We start from the raw sequence: 23,317 nt of genomic DNA, 5'->3' as shown, positions 1-23,317 counted from the left end.
TGTCTGTTTGAATCAACACCTGCCCTGGGTGAAGTAAATCTTTGAAAGCCATCAATGCAAACTGGACTGCTAACATTTCCTTCAAGTTGATATGCAAATGTTGGAGTTTGACAGGCCACGTGTCTTGCACCCATTTTCCATTGAGGTGTGCTCCCCAAGCCTTGTCAGAGGCATCTGTCGTTAGAATCTGACTCGCCTCTGGCCGGGTCACAGAGAGTCCCTTGTTTAGGTGACATTCCTGAGCCCACCACAAAAACTCCTTCTGAATGCAAGGTATTATCTGAATGACAGTGTCTAGATCTTGGCAGTGCTGTGTCCATACATTTTTGAGATACCATTGAAGCTTCCTCATATGCAATTTGGCATTGGGAAGCACCAGAATACAAGATGCCATGAACCCCAAGGCTTGAAGGACTGTCCTTGCAGTCAGCCTGGACCGTAGAGACATTTGATGGAAATAAAGAGAAAGGCTTCTTTGTTTGTCCGGGGTCAAAAAAGCCATCTGGGAAGCTGTATTCAGTCTCACACCCAGAAAGCACATGTCCTGAGAGGGTACTAGACTGGACTTTGTTTCGTTCACAGAATACCCTAGGCATCTTAACACTGCCATCACATACTGTAGATGAAGTTCGTTCTTTTCTTGTGCAATAATCAGGCAATCGTCCAAATAAGGATAAATCTGTATTCCTCTTAGTCTGAAAAAAGCTATCACTGGAGCCAGAACCTTTGTGAACACTCTGGGCGCAGTAGATAAGCCAAAGGGCAATGCAGAGAACTGATGATGTAAATTTCCAGCCCGAAAACGCAGGTACCTCCTGCAACTGGGCCTGATAGGAACATGAAGGTAAGCCTCTTTGAGATCCAGAGTAACCATCCAGTGATCTTTTCCCAACAGAGGTAAAAGTTGTTGTAAAGTCAGCATCTTGAACTTTGGAATGTCCAGGTAAGTGTTGAGGATAGATAAATCCAAAATTGGTCTCCACGTGTTCCCTTTCTTTGGAACTAGAAACAGGCGAGAATAAAATCCTAGGCCCACTTCTGACAGAGGAACTGGCTGTATAGCTCCTATTTGAAGAAGTAAATAAATTTGTTTGTGAGCCTCTATCCTTTGCTGAGGAGGGACGTCTGGGATGCCCCTGAAAGGAGGCATGGTATGGAAATAGAACTTGTAACCTCGGTTTATAATGTCCAATACCCATTTGTCCTGGGTGACTAAATGCCAATTTTGCTTGAAAAGAGCCAACTTTCCTCCCAAAGGAGCTGCCAGGCAAGAAGAATCTGGCAGCTGAAAATGCAGGTCATTGGGCCTGTTTACGAAAGGACTGGCCCCTGCCCTCACCAGCAGATTGAGCAGGCGAACTCCATTGTCTCGGCCTGAAGGTACTCTGAGCTCTGCCCCTACCACGCCTAGATCTACCCCTAGACTGAGAATCAGAAGAAGGGTACGCCCACCCCTTAGTAGGCCAATTTCTACTAAACTTTGGAGGTTGTACCTGCAAAAATCTTTAACAGTCTGCATAGACTTAGCCTTGTCTTCCATTTTCTTTAAGACTGACTCCACAGGAGGACCAAACAAAACTTCAGACTGTAAAGGGCATCCAGAATTCTAGACTTAACATGCTCAGACAAATTCTGATCCTTAAGCCAGGCGTGCCTACGAATAACTGAACCAGTGGCAGCCACCCTAGAAGAAGCCTGTAAAGCATCAAAACCACATTGCAAAGAGTGCTTTCCCACCTGTTCAGAAACATGCACTAAATCCTGCAATTCTTTACACTCTATGCCCTCTGCCAAAGCATCCACTTTAGATCTTAGCTGAGAAAGGAGGAAATTCTGATACTTCAACATATGAAACTGGCAGTTCAAAGCTCTCATTGCTAAAGTAGAAGAGGTATACACCTTCTTACCCCATCTATCCAAAGCTCTAGCTTCCTTATCCAGAGGAACCGGATTCTTAACAACAGAGGCTCTAACACCCTTAGGCCCCTGACTAACAGTTTCTGGGTCCGCCCTAGGACTCTTATAAAGATATTTATGAGCCTCAGGCACCCTGTAATACCTGTCCGGTTTAACTGGAGCAGGAGGCACAGAATCTGGATTAAGAGAAGCTTCCGAGAAAACCTCTGAAACAACATCCAAAACCGGAGGTATAGCTAAGGGTCTATGCTGTGGTAAAAACAAGAACTCCCTAAGTCTCTTCCGTGAATCAGAGTAATCCTGTCCTTCCCACTTAAAATGCTCCCTCATGGAATGCAGAGTTTCTGAAAATGAAAAATCCTCTGGAGGAGAAGCAGAAGGAGTGGAATCCTCTGCATCAGAATCAGAATAAGGAGGGAAATCTTGAATGTCCTCAGCAGAAGACTCTGAATCATCTGAGGCCCGCTCCAAACTTTCCAACTCTGGCTCCATCCTGGGCCTCTTATCAGGAGGCATAGAACCTCTAATTAAAGTAATCAAATCCTCTGCCATTTTAAGCATGTGCTTTTTAGGCACAGACCCTGAAGAACCAGAACTGACACCAGAGGAAGGCAAAACAGACCTGCCCTTAGAAGGAGCCTTAGAAACAGTAACAGAAGGCCTAACCACCTTAGGCATAGAAGGGAGAATAGTAACCTGAGAGGCCCCTTCAGCCTGACCTGCCTCCTGAGAGACCACATCATGTAAAATCAAAGTTTCCCCCTGGGACTCAACAGAAACTTCAGCCGGATCCACCTGTTCAGCTGTAGCTTCTAAAGATCCGGCGTCCGTAACGGACGAATCATCCTGCCTAGGCTTTAAAGATTTGTCTTTGCGCTTCTTAGAAGCAGGCGTCGGAACATCCGACGGCATATTATAATTACACCTCTTGCCAAAGACTAACCTAGCGCAATCTAAGCTCCGTTTTATAGTGCGCTTATTAAAGCTAGCACAAAACCGACACCCAACTACGCCGTGCTCGTCCCAAACAAGGAATACAAAGCCAGTCGTTATCCCTATGCGGTATCTGTTTCCCACAAGAAATACAATTATTCACTTTTTCTGACATCCGTAAGTAACTGAGGCAAGAAAAAACAAAAATATTCCCCAACGGGGTACTTAGCCCAACTTGGTATCGGTCTGAAACTCCGAAAACGAAAAATTTCAGAACGCCGTACGGCACTTGCAACGCTGCTTCTGCATCGGACCATGCGGCAAAAAAGACTGAGGATATGACGTCGGTCATGCGCCTTTATACCCTGACGCTCTGATGTCAGATCTAGGCGCCCATGACCGACGTCAGCCTAATACTTTGGTATTCGGGCCGACCGAGGACAGCGGACTACCCATAAGTAAGTACTGCAGCAATGTGAGATGAAGAACATCTGAGAAAAATGCAAAATGTTTGGTATCAAGATAAGAAAAGAAATAATGGCTCGAGCTCTCTCTCAACCCTCGATCTGTTGCAGCGGCAAACTATATCTGAGGTGAGACAGTGCATCATGGGATAAGGACTTTGCCTTGAGCTACTAAGATCTTGAGCTTGTGAAAGCTGCCAACTTAGAGCCAATGGATCGGCACTGAACCCCATGTGCAAGAATGAACGTCGAGATTAAACAAAGTACAGTTGTGTACACTTACCATAAATGTAGATGGAGTATTCACTGCTGTAGTCATCACATTTGGGTTATCTGCCTGCGGGTAGCTCTCAGCCGGCCTGAATACCAGAGTCTTTGGATTTCTGCGTCAGTTGCTCTTCTGTGATGTCAGGTCGTCAGGGGTATAAAACATGCAGCCAGCGTCATTACATTAGTTTTTCTTGCCCCAGATGTCAGGTGCCCCTGTAATGGGAAGCAATTAAATCTATAAATATAAAAGATTAGACCTCCAATAAAAAAGCAAATACACCATAATGCTTTTAAGCATCGAAAAGGAGAGAAGAGGTAGAGCCAAAAGAAGTCCGGGAGCTGGAGGGAGGGCAACCAGGACTGCAACAGTGAATGCACTTGAACATCTACATTTATGGTAAGTGTACACAACTGTACTATGTTCTTTGTGTTTCACTGTTGCAGTCATCACATCTGGGTAGATTCCCAAAGCTAAGGATGGGAGGAGGAATTTAGATAGCATTAGAACCAGCTATAACGCCCTGCAAAACTGCAGTGGAAAAGCCAGCTCTGGATTTAGAGAAAATTGGCAAATGGTAATGCTTGGTGAAAGTATTTACAGAACTCCAGGTAGCAGCTTCTGGGATGTCCCTGGTAGGTACGCCTCTGAGAAAGGCTGTAGAGGTAGATGCAGCCCTGTGAGTGGGGTCTGATCCCCTGTGGGATAGGTTTTCCATGGTGCTTAAAGAAGAAATGATTGCAATGGCCTATCCATTTGGAGATGGCTTGCTTTGAAATAGCCTTCCCCTCTGTCCCTGCAGCAAATGCCACCAGCAGTTCAGACTTCCTTTGAGGTTTAGTCCTGTCCAAGTAGAATCCAAGTTGTTTGCACACATCTAAGGAGTGCAGTATCCATTCCCCCTTGTTCTGTGGATTAGTAAAGAAGGTTGGCAAATGGACTGATTAAAGGCCACACTGGATACCACCTCTGGCATGAAAAAGGGATCGGTCCTGATGGACACCCTGCCCACATGAAAACTGATGAAAGGCTCCACTGCCATAAGGGCCTGTAATTCAGACACCCTTCTTGCTGAAGTGAAGGCTAAAAGGAAAGCAGTTTTCCACGAAAGGAATTTTAAATCAGCAGTAGCAGCTATCCCGAAAGGAGGAAGGGTGAGTTTCTCCAATACAAAAGTTAAGGTCCCAGGCTGGAGTTGGAGCTCTCGTGGGTGGTCTTAAATTTTTGGCCCCTCTGAGAACTGCTTGAGCAGTGGATGAAAGAGGGGAGGTTCTGTGTTATGAGCTGAAATGGCTGAGGCATGAATTTTTGAGGAAAAAGACAGGCCCTTGTGAAGCATCTCAGTTAAGTATTGCAAAATCTGAGGTAAATTGGGTGCTGCTGTGCTCATCCCTTGTCCAGGCACAGAATATTTTCCATTTTTCAGCATAAGACTTTCTAGTACTAGGCCTCCTTGCCTCTAAAATTACACCCATCACTGGTTTACTGAGGGATGGTAAAGGAGAGCTTTGGTAATTAGCTAGGCTGCTAGGTTCAATGTTTGAAGCTGAGGGTGCAGAAACTATTCCCCTGCTGAGACAGCAGGGTAGGAGTCTGAGGCAGGTACCATGGGGCCAACATTGACACTGCACAGGAGTGGGTACCAGCATTAGTGTGGCCAGTCTGGTGCAATCAAAACCATCCTTGGTTTGTCTTGTTTGAGTACTTTGGAGAGCAGAGGCAGAGGAGGAAAGGCATAAACGGATAAGTTTTTCCAGCTGAAGGACAGAGCATCCACTTCCCAAGCTCGTCTGTAGGGAGTCCTTGCGCAAAATGTTTCCAATTGACAGTTCTGGGGGAGGCAAACAGGTCTATATCTGGGGTCCTCCATTTGCTTGTCAACATGTTGAAAATCCTTTGTTCCAAATTCAACTCGTGTGGGTCCATGAGGTTTCTGCATAGTCCGTCTGCCAGTCTGCATTTAGTTTTCCTGGCAGGAATTGAGCTTGTAGATGCACTTGGTAGCTCAAGACTGTGTTCCACAATGTCATGATTAGTCTGCAGAGGGGGGTAAGAATGTGTACCCCCCTGCTTGTTTATGTACCACATAACAGTGGTGTTGTCAGTCTACCATTAATTGCCCTGGAATGTGGTCCTTGAAGGTTGTCAGAGCATTCTGTACAGCTAACATTTCTTTATGATTGATGTGAAGGTGCATTTGAATTGGGTTCCATTTGCCCTGAATGAACTTCCCTACCAGGTGCGCCCCCCCCATGCGTAGTCTGATGCGTCTGTTAGGGTTTGGGCGGCAGGGGGTAGTGTGACTGGTAGTCCCTTGTTTAGGTGGCAGGCCTCTGCCCTCCAAAGGAACTCTAGGCATAGGCAAGGAATGATAGGAAACACTGCTGCTAGATCCTGAGAATGTTGACACCATAAGCTTTTTAGATACCATTGTAGTTTCCTCATACACAGTCTTGCATATGGAATTAGAATGCAGGAGTCCATAAAACCCACGGCTTGTATTTGCCTTGCAGATGAGCAGTGTTTTTGTGGTCACTTGTTTGAAGTGGGTTGTCAAGTGAATTTGTTTCTCTGGCATGAGGAAAGCCATCTGGGAAGTTGTAATCAAGCTTGCTCCCAGGAATATAATTTGTTGACAGGGTACCAGGTGTGATTTATTTTCATTTATGGTGTACCCCAGACAAGTTAGCACCCTTTGTACAAAAGCCAGATGATTCAAAAGTATGTCCTGGTTTTCTGCCTGAATTAGACAATCGTCCAGGTATGGGTATATTTGAATATTTCTTTGCCCCCAAAATGCAATGACTGGAGCTAGGCACTTTGTGAATACCCTGGGTGCAGTAGACAAGCCAAATGGCAGTGCAGAGAACTGATAGTGCGTGTAACCTGCTTTGAAGCGTAGGTATCTTCTGCAAGATTCCCTGATTGGGATGTGCAGATATGCTTCCTTTAAATCTACTGTTGCCAACCAGGCATCTTTGCTTAGCATAGGAAGCAACTGAAGAGTCAGCATCTTGAATTTTGGAATCTCCAAAAAGGTGTGTAGAGTAGACAGGTCCAGGATGACACCATGGTCTTTTCTGGGTACCAGGAAAAATAGTAGATACCTCTGTCCCTTTTCCTCTTCTGGTACCAACTGAACAGCCCCTATGCCTGAGAGAGTACTTGCGTTTGGGACTCTACCCGTTGATCTGGAGGTAGATCCGGCCAAAATCTTGGAGATGGTAACGTGTGGAAGTGAAATCTGTATTCTTGGGATACTATTTAAAACCCATTTGTCCTGGTTAATGAGTCCCCAGTTCTTTGCATGAAGTGCAATCTCCCCCCCTCCCCCAAAAAGGGGCAGTCAGTTGAGAAGTGCTTGGAAGTTTTAAAAAATAAGTCAGTGATACAGTTTACCATGGGGGGGGGGGGTTACTACTCCCAGATTTGGTAGTGGAGCCCCCCCCCACTGCTTAGTCCTGTGCGTCCCCTGGGACGCAAGCCTGGGTGCTCTGCTGGATCTGGGTTTGGACTGAAGGTCTGGAAGAGGCAGGAAAGGACAAATTCTTAGAAGGCAAATGCCTACTAAATCTTGGCGGTTACTTGTAAAAAATCTTTAACAGTTTGCATAGATTTAGCTTTTTCCTCCATCTTTAAGAACTTCTGCCTTGTTGCCAAACAGGTGGTCCTGATTGAAGGGAGCATCCAGTAATTTCGCTTTAACATGATCTGGCAAGGATTGCTCCTTAAGTGAAGCATGCCTTCTGCTACACACAGACCCAGTTACCGCAGCCCTGCAAGATGCCTCTAGTGAATCAAAACCACATTGCAATGCATGTTTACCAACTTGTTCAGCAGAATGCAATAAATCCTGTAAATCCTTACTTTCAGCACAATCAAGAATAATCATTATTTTCTGTTTAAGCAATCCAATAATATGCTGCTACTTTAGCATATGAAACTAGCAATTGAAGGCCCTAATGTCCAAAGTTGCAGAAGTGCAAACCTTCTTACCCCATCTATCCAGCGCCCTGGAGTCTCTATCAGAGGGGGTAGGATTTTTGGCAGTAGTAGCTTTAATGCCCTTGGGTCCCTGTGAAACGGTTTCAGGATCTGCAGTAGGATTTTTGAAAAGGAACTTGAGAGTCAGGAACCCTGTAATATCTATCGGTTTTCTGGAAGCAGGAGGGAGAGAGTCAGGGGCCATGCTAGATTCCAAAAAGGCATCAATGTCCAGTACAGGAGGTATAGCTAAAGGCCTGTGCTGGGGCAGGAGTAAGAAATCCCTAAGCCTCTTTTGAATCAGAGAAATCCTGACTTTCCCAATGAAAATGCTCCGAGAGTATGCAAGGTTTCACCAAAAGAAATCCTCGGGGGGCGGGGGGAGCAGAAGGAATAGAGTCCTCAGCATCAGAATCCTCATAGGTAGATAAGGGCAAATCCTGGTCAGAAGAAACAAATTTCAGAATCCTGGTCAGAAGCATCATAAGCAAACTCAGTCGTAGGTCTCAGAGAGGGAAAGATAGCTTCCCCTGATTAAAGTAATAAGGTCTTCAGCCATTCTTATTTGTATTTTAGGCATAGAGGCCTGACCATGTTGTCTGGGTGTCAGTTTTCTAGGCATGGTACGGAGTTTTAGGCCTTGTAGAAAAAGATGGTGCTGGTTTAATATGCAAGTCAGTAGGCCTGAATATACCCTCAGAAGCCAGTGACTGCACAATGGCTCCGGACCCATCCAAGGTAGAGACATCCGCAAGTTCCACAGTTGAAGCATCTCGCGGCATACCAGACTCTAAATGGGTGTCAGTAGAGGCCTGCGAATCTGAAGTAGCAGGTATCGGGGGCTGTGAAAGCGCCTCACTGAGTACTGGCGGACTGGGCGGCCTCTGTCTATCTTTGCGTTTTTTCAGAATGTCGGTAGTTGGAGGACTTACCGAAGACATATCAGGATAATTTAACAGAGCACCAAAATATTTACAAGTGCAAACAGATGGACAGCTCGTGGTTTAAATAAGGCACAAAACCAACAGCGAGGAACGTCATGGTCAGGACCAAGGCAAGGAATACAGTACGAATGAAAATCTTTATGATGCATTTGCTTTCCACAAGAAATGCAATTTACTTTTACTGACATCGGTTTATAGCAAGAAAAAGTTTCCCCAACGGGGTACTTAGGTTTTAGTTGAAGAATTTCTGAAACTCTAAAATGAAAATTTCAGGAGTCGGCCAACAGACACTTGAACTACTTCTAGTTTGGGCACCACACAGCAAGGAAGACTGATGTAATGACGTTGGCTGCATGTTTTATACCCCCTGACGTCACGGAAGAGACAGCAACCGACGTAGGACCCAAGACTTTATTAATCAGGCCGGCTGAGGGCTACTGCAAGCAGATAACCCAAATGTAATGACTGCAACAGTGAAACACGAAGAACATCCAGGATTGCAACAGTGAATACACTCGAACATCTACATTTATGGTAAGTGTACACAACTGTACTATGTTGTGTGTTTCACTGTTGCAGTCATCACATTTGGGTTGATTCCCAAAGCTAAGGAAGGGAGGAGGTAGTAAAGAGCATTAGGGCCAGCTATTAAGCCCTGCAAGACTGCAGTGGCAAATCCAGCTCTGGATTTAGAAAAGATAGGCATGTGGTAATGCTTGGTAAAGGTATGTACAGAGCTCTAGGTAGCAGCTTCTAGGATGTCCCTGGTAGGGACTCCTCTGAGAAATGCCGCAGAGGTAGATGCAGCCCTGGTGGAATGTGATCTTATCCCCTGTGGGGTACGTTTTCCATGGTTAGGTTTTCCATGGTGCTTGTAGCAGAAACTAATGCATTGGGCTATTAGTTTGGAAATGGTTTGCTTTGAAATGGCCTTCCCCTCTGCCCCTGCAGCAAAGCCAACTAGCAGCTGTTCAGATTTTCTGATAGATTCTATTTGGACAGGACTAAGCATAAGTTGTCTGTGCACGTCCAGAGTGCAGTATTCGTTCCCCTTTGTTTTGTGGATTAGGGGAAAAAAAGTAGGCAAATGAATGGACTGATTAAGGGCCACACTAGACACCACCTTGGGCATAAAGGAAGGATTAAGTCCAGACGAAAACCCTGTCCGCATGGAAGGTAATGAAGGGTTCCCACTGCCATGAGGGCCTGTAATTCACACACTTCTTGAAGTGATGGCTAGAAGGAAAGCTGTTTTCCAAGAAAGGAATTTCAACTCTGCTGTAGCAGCTGGCTCAAAGGGGGGAAGACAAAGCTAAGGTCCCAGGCTGGAGTCGGAGCTCTCCTGGGGGGGGGGGGGTCTTAAATTTTTGGCCCCTCTAAGAAATTGCTTTAGCAAGGTGTGAGAAAAGAGGGGTGGCTCAGTATTACAATGTGCTGAAATGGCAGAGGCATGAATTTTAACTGACGAGAAGGACAGGCCCTTGTGGAGCATTTCTGTTAAGTACTGTAGAATATGAGGTAAGCTGGGCACCGTTGTGCCCATCTCCCGAGCCTAGCTCCAGGAACAGTATCTTTTCCAGTTTTCAGCATAGGATTTTCTAGTACTAGGCCTCCTTGCCTCCAGAATGACATCCAGTACGTGCTTACTGAGGGATGCTAGAGAAGAGCTCAAGGAATTAGCCAGGCTGCAAGGTTCAGAGTTTGAAGCGGAGGGTGCAGAATTTGGCCCGCCTGCTGGGATAGCAGGGAAGGGGTCTGAGGCTGGTGCCATGGTTGTAGCAGTGTCATACTGCGCAAGAGGGGGTACCAGTGCTGGCGTGGCCAGTTAGGTGCAATCAGTATTGTCCTTAGCTTGTTCTGCTTGATCTTTAGTAGAACCTACGACAGGAGAGGCAGAGGGGGAAGGCATAAACAGAGGCTTTCCAAGATAAAGGACAGGGCATCCACTTTCCAAGCTTGACTGTGGGGAGTTCTTGTGCAGAATTTGTTCAATTGGTAGTTCTGAGGGGAGGCAAACAGGCCTACCTCTGGAGTCCCCCATTTGTTCTTCAAGAGCTTGACTATTTTGGGTTCTGGTTCCCATTCATGTGGGTCTTTGAGATTTCTGCTTAACTAGTCTGCCAGTGAATTTAGTTCGTCTGGCAGGCATTGTGCTTGTAAGTGTACTTGGTAGGTCAAGGCTGTGTCCCACAGAACCATGGCTAGTCTGCAGAGGGTATGAGTGGTTTCCTCCCTGCTTATGTACCACATAATTGTGGTATTGTCTGTCTACCAATAGTTGTCCTGGTAGAATACGGTCTTTGAAAGCTGTCCGAGCATTCTGTACAGCTAACATTTCTTTTTGAAAGATATGCAGGTGCATCTGTCTCAGGTTCCATTTGCCCTGTCATGTGAGCCCCCCATGCATAGTCTGATGCGCCTGTTAGGGTTTGGGTGGCAGGGGGTAGAGTGTAAGGGAGTCCCCTTGTGGTAGCAGGCCTCTGCCCACCAGAGGAACTCTGTCTTTATACAAGGAATGATAGGAATTATTGCTACTAGGTCCTGAGAATGCAGACACCATAGGCTTTTTAGATACCATTGGAGTTTCCTCATATGCAGTCTTGGCACATGGAATTATTAGAATGCAAGAGGCCATGAACCAGACAGGTTGCAGTATTTTCCTTGCAGATTGCTGGGGTTTTGTGGCCAATAGTTTGAAGTAGGCTGTCAAATAAACTTGTTTCTCCGGAGTGAGGAATGCCATCTGGGAAGTTGTGTTCAAGCTTGCTCCCAGGAATACAATCTGTTGGCAAGGTACTAGGTGAGATTTCTTTTTGCTGATGGTGTACCCCAGTGAGGTTAGAAGTTTCTTTATGAATGCCAGATGTAATAAGCAAGTCCTGGCTTTCTGCCCAAATCACAATCTTCCAAGTATGGGTAAATTTGAATATTTCACTGCCTGCAAAATGCAATGGCTGGAGCTAGACACTTTGTGAACACCCTGGGTGCAGTAGATAAGCCAAAGGGAAGTGCAGAGAGATGAAAGCGCATAGAGCCCGCCCCGAAATGAAGGTATTGTCTGCAGGATACTCTTATTGGGATGTGCAGGTAAGCTTCAAGTCTAGGGTTGCCAGCCAGGCATCCTTAGCTTGAATAGGAAGAAGCTGTTAGCATTTAGAATTTTGGAACCACCAGAAAGGTGTTGAGAACAGAGAGGTCCAGAATAGGACACCAGGAGTTGTCTTTTCTAGGTACCAGAAAAAGTCTTTAATAAAAACCTTGTCCCTTTTGTTCTGCTGGGACAGGTTGAATAGCCCTGATACTGAAGAGAGAGAACCTGCTGTTGGGCCTCTGCCCATTGATTTGGGGGTAGGTATGGCCAACCATTTGGGGTTGGTAGTGCGTGGAAGTGGAATCTGTATCCTTGGGAAACTATGTTCAAAACCTATTTGTCCTGGGTAATGAGTTCCCAGTTTTTTGCATGCGGGGCGAGCATTCCTCCTAAGGGAGCAGGTAGTTGAGCAAGGCTTGGAAGGTTTAAGGTCAAGTCATTGTGCTATTTTTCCATAGGGAGGTGGGCTTACTACTCCCTGCTTTGGAAGTGGGAGCCTCCCACCACTTAGATCTGTGCAAAGTCTGAGACTGTAGCCTAGATGGTCTGCTGTTCATGGGTTTGGACTGAGGAGGCCTGGAAGGGACTGTAAAAGACCAGTACTTTGAAGGCCAATGCCTACTGAATCTGGGAGGCTATACTTGTAGGAAATCTTTAACAGTTTGCATAGATTTAGCTTTTTCCTCCATCCTTTTGAGGACTTCTGCTTTGTTGCCAAAAAGACAGTCTTGGCTTAAGGGAGCATCCAGTAATTTAGCTTTACCTCGTTCCCTCCAGTAATGCACTTTTGAGTGTGTACCTTTAACTCCTAGTGGGCGTGGCTTCAGCATTTAAAAATTGAAGTTATCACCTTACACTTTTAACAAATACCCATTGACAGAGATCATATATTGTGTTTGCTATCATGTATGCTTCAAGATAAAATTTTCCGATACCTTGTATGTAACATGGTTTAGGAATTATTAAAGCAAATATGAACAGGCAATATTTGACGCCTAGAGGAGCAGTAGGGTGTAACTGCAGAAACGCCTGGAGACGTCACTCGGCTGTAATGAGTTTTGATCTGGCAAGTTTTGTTACTTAAGCCAAGCATGCCTTCCAAGTACAGACCCAGTGACAGCTCTACAAGATGCTTCTAAAGCATCAAAACCACACTGCAAGTATGTTTACCAACTTGTTCTGCAGAATGCATTAAATCTTGCAATTCTTTGCGTTCAGCACAGTCCGGAATCATTATTTTCTGTTTTAGTAGTCCCATAATATGCTGTTGATACTTTATATGAAACTGGCAATTTAAAGCCCTAATGGCCAGAGTAGCAGAAGTGTATACCTTCTTACCCCTTCTGTCCAAGGCTCTAGAATCTCTATCAGAAGGGGTAGGATTTTTGGCAGCAGTAGCCTTAATGCCTTTTGGTCCTTGGGAAATGGTCTCTGGATCCGCAGAAGGATTCTTGAAGAGGAACTTGAGAGAGTCAGGTACTCTGTAGTACCAGTCAGGTTTTCTGGGAGCTGGAGTTAAGTGTCTGGGGTAAAGCTAGAGTCCAAGAAAGCATCATCTACAATGTCCAGAACAGGAGGAATAGCTAAAGGCCTGTACTGAGGTAGGAGTAAGAATTCCCCAAGTCTCTTTTTGGACTCTAGTAATCCTGGTTTTCCCAGAAGAAATGCTCCCTAAGAGTAAGCAAGGTTTCATAGAAAGAAAAATCTTCTGGAGGGGAAGCAGAGGGAATGGAATCCGTTGCATCAGAATCCTCATAAGTAGATGAGGGCAAATCCTGATAATCAGAAGGAGCAGAAATTTCAGATTCCTGATCAGAAGAATCAGAAAGAAAATCAGTTCTAGGTCTCAGAGGGGGGGAAGGCTGGCTTCCCCTAATTAAGGTAATAAGGTCTTCAGCCATTCTAAGCATTTGTTTTTGAGGCATATGGGCCTGAGCCTGTGGTTTGGTCGCTTTTCTAATCGTAGTGTGAGTTTTTGGCCTGGATGAAAACTATGGCATAGGGTTTAATATGAATGTCTGTAGGCCTGATTATACCCTCAGAAGCCAGTGCCTGCACAGCTGCTCCAGAACCATCTAAGGTAGACACATTCGCAGGTTCTATAATCGAAGCATCTAGCAGCATACCGGACACTGAATGGGTCTCAGTAGAGGCCTGCGAATCTGCAGAAGTGGGCATCAGGGGCTGCAAAAGCACCTCACTGAGTACCGGTGGACTGGTGACTAACTTAACGGAAGCATCGTTGGCAGTTTTGGACCTATGCAGTTTGTCTTTATCCTTACTTTTGCTTATCGAAGCCATTTTGGAATAGGGAGAACGACGATAGCCTAACAATGAATAGTTCGGGCATTGAACAAGGCACAAAACTGAGAGCTAGGAACGCCGCTGTCAGGGCCTAAACAGGTGACGCAGTAAGAATGAAAATCTCTGAGGTGTTTGCTTTCCACAGGCAAGACAGTTAACTTTCTGACATCCGTTAGAGCAAGAAAAAAAGGATACTCAATGGGGTACTTAGCTTTTTAAGACTGCAGGTTTGAAACTCGAAAAACAAAAACTACAAGTAGCGGCAGACTGGCACTTGTGAACTACTTCTGCTTTGGGCTCCCACATGGCAAGAAAAGCTGATGTAATGGTGTCTGCTGCCTGTTTTATATCTGACGACCTGACATCATGGAAGTGGCGACAGCATCTGATGCAGAAATCCCAAGACTCTGGTATTCAGGCTGAGGGCTACTTGCAGGCAGATAACCCTAGTGCGATGACTGCAACAGTGAAACATGAACATCTTATCTCTTTCATAGGAGCCAGAGACAATGGACTGTGACGCTTGTAAGAGTGGAAGATGAGATCTGAGGTAATCAGGGGGGACAGAAGCATTATGGTTAGGGGAGGAGCTTGAGCTTCAGAGCCTAAGCTTTTGAAAGCAGCAGTATCAAATTTTCTACAATCATTGTGTAACATTCTTCTGCATGTTCCTGCCTGTATAGTATATGTACCTTCATATTTCTGAAGCTCACCCCCCAGCAAGAACTCACTGGAGAGAGGCTACTGTGGATTTGTCAGACTATCCAGTAAATCACATGGACTTGAGCTTACAAGCTAGACTGACAGTCAATGTAAAGAGGTGTGCATATAATGATTTGTGCATAAAGTACAGCTGTGTATACTTACCATAAATGTAGATGTTAGAGTGTCTTCACTGTTGCAGTCATAACTGTAGGGTATTCCTGCTGGCAGGCAGCCCGAGGTCGGCCAGAATATCAAAGTCTGGGTCCGGCGTTGGCTGTTTCAGCTAGAACCCTGACGTCAGAGCGCATGGGTATAAAGCAGACAGCAGACGCCATATTCTCCAGCCTTTCTTGCCCCTGATGTCAGAAGCCCCCATAAAACCAAAAGGTGTCCCAAGGTAAACACAAATACACCAGAAAGGTAGTGGAAAGGAAAACCCAGTAAGCAAATAGAAACAAGAGGGGTCTGGAGGGAGGGAAACACTGACTGCAACAGTGAAGACACTAACATCTACATTTATGGTAGGTATACACAACTGTACTATGTTCTTCGTGTTTCACTGTTGCAGTCATAACTGTAGGGTAGCATCCCAAAGCTGAGAATACGGGAGGAGGTTATGAAGTAGAAGGAGCAGCGAGAAGACCCTGCAAGACAGCGTACACAAAGCCTGCCCTAGACTTAGAGTACAAAGGGAGGTTATAGTGCTTGGAAAAAGTATGCACAGAGCTCCAAGTGGCAGCGTCCAGAATGTCCTTGGTAGGAACTCCTCTGAGAAAGGCTGCTGAAGTGGCAGCTGCCCTAGTAAAATGAGTCCTGACGGTACCTGGAATCTGTTTTCCATAAAGAGAGTAACAATATCTTATTCCATGAGCAATCCATTTGGAAATAGTTTGCTTAGAAATGGCTTTACCAAGAGAACTGGAAGCAAAAGAAATAAGCAATTGTTCTGATTTTCTGAAACTTTTAGTTTTGTCCAGGTAAAAACGTAGTTGCCTGTGTACGTCTAATGAATGCAAAATCCTTTCCCCCCTATTTTGGGGTTTTGGAAAAAAGGTAGGAAGGTGAATAGTCTGATTTAGAGCCACTCTAGAAACTACCTTAGGCATAAAAGTAGGATTGGTCCTCAAGGAAACTCTGTCCTGATGGAAGATTAGGTATGGTTCCACGGCCATGAGGGCTTGTAACTCAGACACCCTTCTGGCAGAAGTCAAGGCCAACAAGATAGCAGTCTTCCAGGATAAGAACTTAATGTCCGCAGAGGCAGCAGGCTCAAAAGGAGGCAAAGTAAGCTTTTCCAAAACATAGCTGAGATCCCAAGGAGGGACAGGAGGAGTTCTAGGAGGTTTTAAATTCTTAGCTCCTCTCAGAAATTGTCTGACCAACTGGTGGGAAAAAATGGGAGGATCACAACTGAAATGTGCCGAAATAGCAGAAGCATGAATTTTAATGGAAGAAAATGAAAGGCCTTTAATCAAAAGGTCTGAGAGATAAAGTAAAATAGATGAGATATCAGGTATTAAAGGATCAGAGCCACGATACTGCATCCAAATACAAAATCTTTTCCATTTAGAAGCATAAGATTTCCTTGTACTAGGACGCCTAGCTTCCAAAAGAACATCCAAAACTTGTTTAGGAAGAGAAGGAATCAATTGCCTTTGATGAGCCAAGCTGCCAGACAGTCTTGATTTGAGAGTGAAATACCTGACCCTGATGCTGGGACAGTAGAGAATGTGTCAGAGGAAGACTCCAAGGAGGTACCAAGGAAAGGTGCAGTAGAGTAGGGTACCAAAACTGACGAGGCCAATTCGGAGCTATCAAAATGATCAGTCTGGGTTTGTCTAGCTTTATCTTTAGCAATACCCGAGGAAGAGGAGGGAAGGCATATCCCGAAAGATTCCTCCAGCTGAAGGACAGGGCATCCACTTTCCAAGCTGTCTTGTGGAAGGACCTGGTGCAAAAGAGAGGCAACTGATGGTTGAGATGAGATGCAAACAGATCTGAGGACAGCCCCAAACTGCAGTTATCTTGCTGAATAAGTTGGGGTCCAACATCCATTCGTGAGGATCCAAAATGTTTCTGCTTAGGCTGTCTGCTAAGAGATTTTGTTTTCCTGGAATGAACTGTGCCTGAAGATCCAGATTCAAATTTTGGGCTGTATCCCATAAGGTCATGGCAAGTCTGCAAAGGGGGTAAGAGTGAGAGCCCCCTTGCTTGTTTATGTACCACATGACTGTGGTATTGTCTGTTCGAATTAGCAGAGGTCTTGGCTTCAAAAGAGTCTGGAAGGCTAGGAGAGCATTTTGGACTGCTAACATTTCTTTCAAGTTGATGTGCCATAGAAGGTGTTTGTTTGTCCAAGAACCCTGTTGGCATTTGTCTAGAAAATGAGCTCCCCTTGCATAATCCGAGGCGTCCGTGGTTATGATCTGAGTAGGTTGAGGCAGACGAAAGGGCTTGCCTTCGTTCAAAACACACGCCCTGGACCACCAAAGGAATTCCTTCTGGAGGCAGGGAATAAATGGAATCATTGTATCCAGACTGTGGCAATGTTGAGACCATACACTCTTTAGGTACCATTGAAGTTTCCTCATGCAAAGCCTCGCATTTGGAATCAACAGGATGCAAGAGGCCATGTAGCCCAGAGCCTGCAGGAATTTCCTTGCAGTGAGCAGAGTTAATGCTGCCAAGGTCTTGAAGATGGAAGCCAGCTGTAACTGTTTTTCTGGAGTGAGGAAGGCCTTCTGTAAACTTGTGTCCAAAAGAGCTCCCAAGAAGATCATTCGTTGAGAAGGAATCAAATGTGACTTGTGTTCACTGAAAATCCCAGTAGAAGGAGAAGACGTTGAACAAAATGCAGATGTTGAAGTAGAAGGTCCTTGCTGTCTGCCTGAATTAGACAGTCGTCCAGATAGGGGTAAATCTGAATCCCCTGAAGTCTGCAGTAAGCTACTACTGGAGCCAGGCATTTGGTAAAAACTCTGGGCGCAGTAGATAAGCCAAATGGCAGTACAGAGAATTGGAAGCGTCTTGAGCCTGCCTTGAATCTGAGGTACTTTCTGCAATGTTGCCTTATGGGGACATGTAAGTAAGCCTCTTAAGTCCAATGTTACCATCCAAGCATCTTGTGAGAGCATTGGAAGAAGTTGAAGTGTAAGCATCTTGAATTTTGGAATTTCCAAAAAGGTGTTTAATATTGAGAGGTCCAGAATAGGTCTCCAGGAGTTTTGTTTTCTTGGAACCAGAAAAAGTCTTGAGTAAAAACCTTTCCCCATCTCTAGAGGTGGAACAGGTTCTATGGCTCTTAAGGCCAATAAAGCGTCCACTTGATTTAAGGCCTCTGTCCATTGATGTTTTGGCAGATCTGGCCAGCCGGAAGGCCTTGGCAGAGTGTGAAAGTGGAATCTGTAACCTTTCAAAATCACATCCAACACCCATTTTGTCCTGGGTAATGTGAGTCCAATTTTGGTAAAAAAGAGTAAGTTTTCCTCCGAGAGGGGCATCCAGGGAAGGAGGACCTGAAGCCCAACAGAGGGAGTCATTGAGTCTGCTTTCTTTGGGTTTGAGATCTGTCTTCTCCCCTTCTAGGTGAAGAAGCAGTCCACTGTCTAGATCTGTAAGAGGCCTGAGCCTGCGCCCGACCTCTGGAGCGTCTATATCTTCCCCTTTGAGGCCTGTCAGAGGTGGGAAAAGACCAATTTTTGGAGGGCCAATTTCTGGAAAATCTAGGAGGTTGAACTTGCAAGAAATCTTTTACAGCCTGCATAGACTTGGCTTTTTCTTCCATCTTTTTAATAACCTCCTCAGCCTTAGATCCAAATAAGACATCATGCTGAACAGGGGCATTTAGAAATTTTGCCTTAACCTGTTCAGGTAGGTTCTGCTCACGAAGCCAAGCATGTCTCCTGATAACAGTACCAGAGGCAGCCGCCCTGCAAGAAGCCTCTAAGGCATCAAAACCACAATGTAAACTATGTTTGCTAACTTGTTCAGTAGCATGCAACACATCCTGTAATTCCTTGTCCTCAGCTCATGCAGGAAAGGCAGAAATCCTTTGTTTTAAAACAGATAAAAGAAACTGTTGATACTTAAACATGTGAAACTGGCAATTTAAATCTCTAATAGAAAGGGTAGCTGAAGTATAAACCTTTTTGCCCCAACCTGTCCAAGGCACGAGAATCCTTTTCAGAGGGGATAGGATTCTTAGAGGAGGCGGCCTTAGCAGCCTTGGAACCCTGCAAAATAGTTTCAGGATCAGCAGAAGGATTCTTGAATAAGAATTGATGAGAATCAGGGACCCTGTAAAATCTATCAGGCTTAGAAGGAGCAGGCGGCATGGAATCAGGATTCAAGCTAGCTTCAGAGAAGGCATGATCCACAATGTCAAATACAGGAGGAATAGCTAAAGGCCTGTGCTGAGGGAGAAGGAATTCCCAGAGTCTCTTTTTGGAAGCAGAATAATCCTGACCTTCCCAATGAAAATGCTCCCTCATCTCATGCAAGGTTTCCCCAAAAGAGAAATCTTCGGGGGGGGGGGGAGGCAGAGGGAACAGAATCCTCTGCATCCGAATCGTCATAAGGAGGAAAGGAGTAATCCTGATCAGAGGAAGAAACAGAAGATACAGAAGCCTGATCAGAGGAATCAAAAGGGATATCCTGTCTAGACCTTTTCTCAGGAGGAGGGTGAGAGCCCCTAATCATAGTTAATAAATCCTCAGCCATCCGAAGTAATTGCTTCCGAGTCTTAGGGGGTGAATCCGAAGAAGCTTGAGCAGAACAGGAGTCTTTGATTTAGCTTTTGTCTTTGTGGAGATAGTAATGTGTGAAGGCCTGAAGACCCCCTCAGAAGCCGGTACCTGCACAGCGGTTCCGGACCCATCTGAAGGAGCGGCGTCCGAAGGTCCTGCAGCAGACTAATTACTAGGCCTAGTTGGCTCACCATGTGAGTCCGTGTCAGCCATCGGTTCTGAAGTGGCGGACGACAGGGGCTGCAAAAGCGCCTCACTGACTACCGCCGAACCCGAAGCTGGCTCCGGCTGCAAAGTATCCTGTTTGGACCTCGGAGGCCTGTCCTTGTCTTTGCGCTTCTTCTGTAATCCGGTAGTCAGTAAAGTATCCGACGACATTCTATAATTAAATCGTCTACCGAAGTAATTCAAGGCCCAATCGTACCTACGCTTGATAGTGCGAGAATTAAACCTGGCACAGAACCGACAAGAAACGTCGGGGTCAGGGCCTAAGCAAGGTAGACAGTAAGAGTGGAAATCTTTATGAGGTATTTGTTTTCCACACAATACACGATTATTAACTTTTTCTGACATCGGAGGAGCAAGAAAAAGGTTTCCCCAACGGGGTACTTAGCTTTGAGAAGAGAAGTAGAAAACTTCGGACCGACGACAATCACACCACGTTGTCTTGAAAACGCCAACAACTAGCGAACTGCTTTGCACCGCACGGCAAGAAAGACTGGAGAAGATGGCGTCGGCTGTCGGCTTTATACCCATGCGCTCTGACGTCAGGGTTCTAGCTGAAACAGCCGACGCCGGACCCAGACTTTGATATTCTGGCCGACCTCGGGCTGCCTGCCGGCAGGAGTACCCTACAGTTATGACTGCAACAGTGAAACACGAAGAACATCCGCAGGTGTTGTGGTTTAACAGTTATGAACATCCATTCTGTGTGGCTTTACACAATTTCTGATAAACTCTGGATACATCATTGTTCTAAAAGGAGAATTTTTCAAGCAACATTTCTGTGCCCCTCTAACGTGAGAGGAAAATCTACAGTGATATATTTTTTATAAACATGTACAGATGCTACGGAAAAACAGGGAAATGCATTAATATAAGGATACTTGCAGAACATAGCAACATTTTGTAATCTCCTGCAGAACCATAAATATTACCTCTACTAGTTAAGATTTAAGAATGACAAAATATCAGATTCTCAGTCTGTAAAATGAACGGTGAAATCTTTACTCTCCTAGTCTACTACACATTTCTGTGCAGAACAGTTACCTAAAATGGAAATGGTACCATGCAGTCTTTTACTAAAGTCACCCTGAAAGTACCTGAACTACCTGAAGAGCTGGAATCCTTTTTAGCAGATTTTACAGCAGCTGCTTTTGATGGAGCTGGTTTTGCAGAAGGCGTCTTTGGTGTTGCTGTCTTAGCAATTTTTTTCGCGGCTGGTTCCTCATCAGAGGAAGAATCTAAATAAAAACAAGAAAAAATAGCAGTGATCAATACAGCAGAGATTCAGCAATGTCAGATAGTCTACTACTATTTTCCACTCCTGGGTAATAGTGGTACAGACAGATACACAGAAAAAAAAGTACATTGAAAAAATGGGATAACCAACATGTTTATAATCAGAAGTTAATCCTCACCACGTTTTACATGTTAAACTGCATAAAATAAATTAAATGAAAATTAGTTTGTATTCTAATTCCCCCCCCAAGCACTGCACATCTTGTGAGATGTCTGAGGCAGGCTCAAGTTCTCCCACAAACATGAAAAGATATGAATGTATTCTTCACCCAGATTTGAACAAGCAGGTGGAAATATAAGCTATGGAATGAGCAGACAAGTTTGTTTGTTTCTTTCGGCTTTTCCCAGTTAGGAGTCGCCACAGCGGAACTCCGGTCCGCTAATGATTGGTAGTGGATTTGTACGTACCGGGTTACCAGCCCTGACGCACAACCTTCAACGAAAGCACTCCCCATTCACGTATGCCTCCACACAGAAGACGCTCTAGCTGAGAATCGAACGGAACGTCTTGCTAGGAGGAGACAACGCTACAGCAGCACCACCACCACAGTACTAGCTGAAAAATCTGAAACTGAAAATGTAAATTTCGGAAATTTCAATTCAATGAAGCTCACATTCATGATATATACACAGTCAGTGGCTGAACGTGCATTACACAAACCTTTAAAGTCAAGAGATAAAAAGCTGCAGGCTTTACTTCTGCACACACTAACTGGGCTACGTGTCCTCCTGTACTGTCTTCCTTCAAATGTTAAGCTGAAGTCCTAGTTGCTAAAGTTGAAGAACGTAATTTCCAACTAAAGCAGCTTACTGGTTTTCTGCTTTTTCTTAAATAATCCAGTAATCTCTGTATTTAACATGCACCTAAAAACTAAGAGGAATCAAGGTGTGTAATGCATTCTGTGAAAAATAAAGTGAGAGGCTGTGTTGAATGTAGAAATACTACTTCTGATAAACTGTTAACTATGTGGAACTGTGCAAGGTAAGTGAAAACAAATCTGTCATTACATCAGCAGTACTAAAACAATCCCAAAGCTGTACCACAGCAATACAGAACTTAGACAACTCAGTGCCAGATTCACAACAGAAAATTAAAGTATATACTGTACTCATTTGTAACCCACCCTCAATGTTAAAATCTGCTAGGACCCCTCCCTATACTCCTAGACATGCAGAAAATTGTGCTTACAATAGCACATTACCTATTCATGGGAAAGGTTAACTGGAATTACTGGCATACAAAATGGGACATGGCTTTGCTGTCAAGCACCTAGGTCACTATTCAAACTACCCTCAGTTGGGGCTTTACAATTCCTCATCGCCAGCAAAATCATGCTCTGGCACTAACATACATTATTCAAACTCACTACAGGCAGAATGAATCGACTCCCTGCCTTTAAGCTAGAGTACATTAAGATGTACACATTCACAAGATATACACACTAAAAAGGTATCAATGAACACGCATTACACAAACACACCTTTAAAGTCAAGGGATAAAAGGCTGTAAGCTTTACTTTTGCACAACATAAAAAGGCTACTTCTCTAATACTGACACTGCAGTGCAGTAGTGGGAAGGAGGTACTCCTGCAGTGTCATGCTTCAAATATTAAACTGAGGTCCAAGCTGCTCAAGTTGTAGGTAACTCAGACAACTGTAAAAAGTTCCTTAGGTTCATAGGTAGGTACTAGGTTATTGGCCCAACGGCCTACGCAAGCATAGCCAACAAGGTTCCATGGCTTATGCCACCCAAGAAAGTTATTTTCCTGTGCCCCTGTCTAGCAGAAGCACAGAAGTGAACTTCTGTGTGTATTTACTATTTCCCATCCACTCAGATTTTTCTTGAGTGCCAATGAGAAACTTTGCTTGACACAAATGGGTCCACAGTATGGGATGTCTCTGGGACAGGACTCTATTCCTCCAGCAGGTTCTGTTTATTGTGGTGACAAGGTTTAGGTCCCTAGAGTGTAGCTCAGACAGATTGGGATTTCTTTAGGTGTAGCATATCCAACAGCTCTGGGTTTCACATAGCTTTACATGTTAAGCAGAGATCACATCGGAGTAGGAGATAGGCTATGCAGTAAAGCTGGAGTTTTGAGACTTTCAGTGTAGGGCACCTGTTTGAGGCTAGTAATCCTCTGAAGTACTTCTGTGGCCTTTCCAGCTGCTGCAGAGGTCTTGTGAGGTACATTCCAAAAGGGGCGTTGTACTCTATAATGGGTCTAATGAGTGTCTAGTAGAGGGGAACAACCTCTTTTTCCTGGATAAGAACCCTTTTGTGAGGAGGTGTGCCACTTAGGACTTCCTGACTACTTTGGCGATGTGATCAAAGGAGAGACTCCTGTCCACCTGGTTCCCAAGGTCACTTATCACACATTCGGCATTAAGTAGACTGCCACCTATGTGGTAGTTCATGGGTACAGAGTTTTTATCAAAGGGGA

General features: G+C 44.9%; 1 protein-coding gene across 4 annotated transcripts in view; it reads right to left on the bottom strand.

Annotated features, from left to right (window-relative positions):
• Positions 1-23,317, bottom strand: part of LOC122789298 (nucleolar and coiled-body phosphoprotein 1-like) — a 1,070,760-nt gene that overhangs the window by 529,231 nt on the left and 518,212 nt on the right. For 3 of the 4 annotated variants that reach the window (XM_044056613.1, XM_044056615.1, XM_044056617.1), the window contains one exon: positions 20,678-20,818. In XM_044056613.1, coding sequence (XP_043912548.1) covers positions 20,678-20,818 — 141 coding nt within the window. The remainder of the gene's footprint in view (positions 1-20,677; positions 20,819-23,317) is intronic. The other variant, XM_044056614.1, reaches the window with a different exon arrangement.

The sequence above is a fragment of the Protopterus annectens genome, chromosome 14.part0 (assembly GCF_019279795.1).
Source record: "Protopterus annectens isolate FY-2018-M chromosome 14.part0, PAN1.0, whole genome shotgun sequence".
In the NCBI taxonomy this organism is placed as follows: Eukaryota; Metazoa; Chordata; order Ceratodontiformes; family Protopteridae; genus Protopterus; species Protopterus annectens.
Note: the sequence above shows the minus strand (reverse complement) of the source record. Positions and strands in the feature narration are given on the sequence as shown.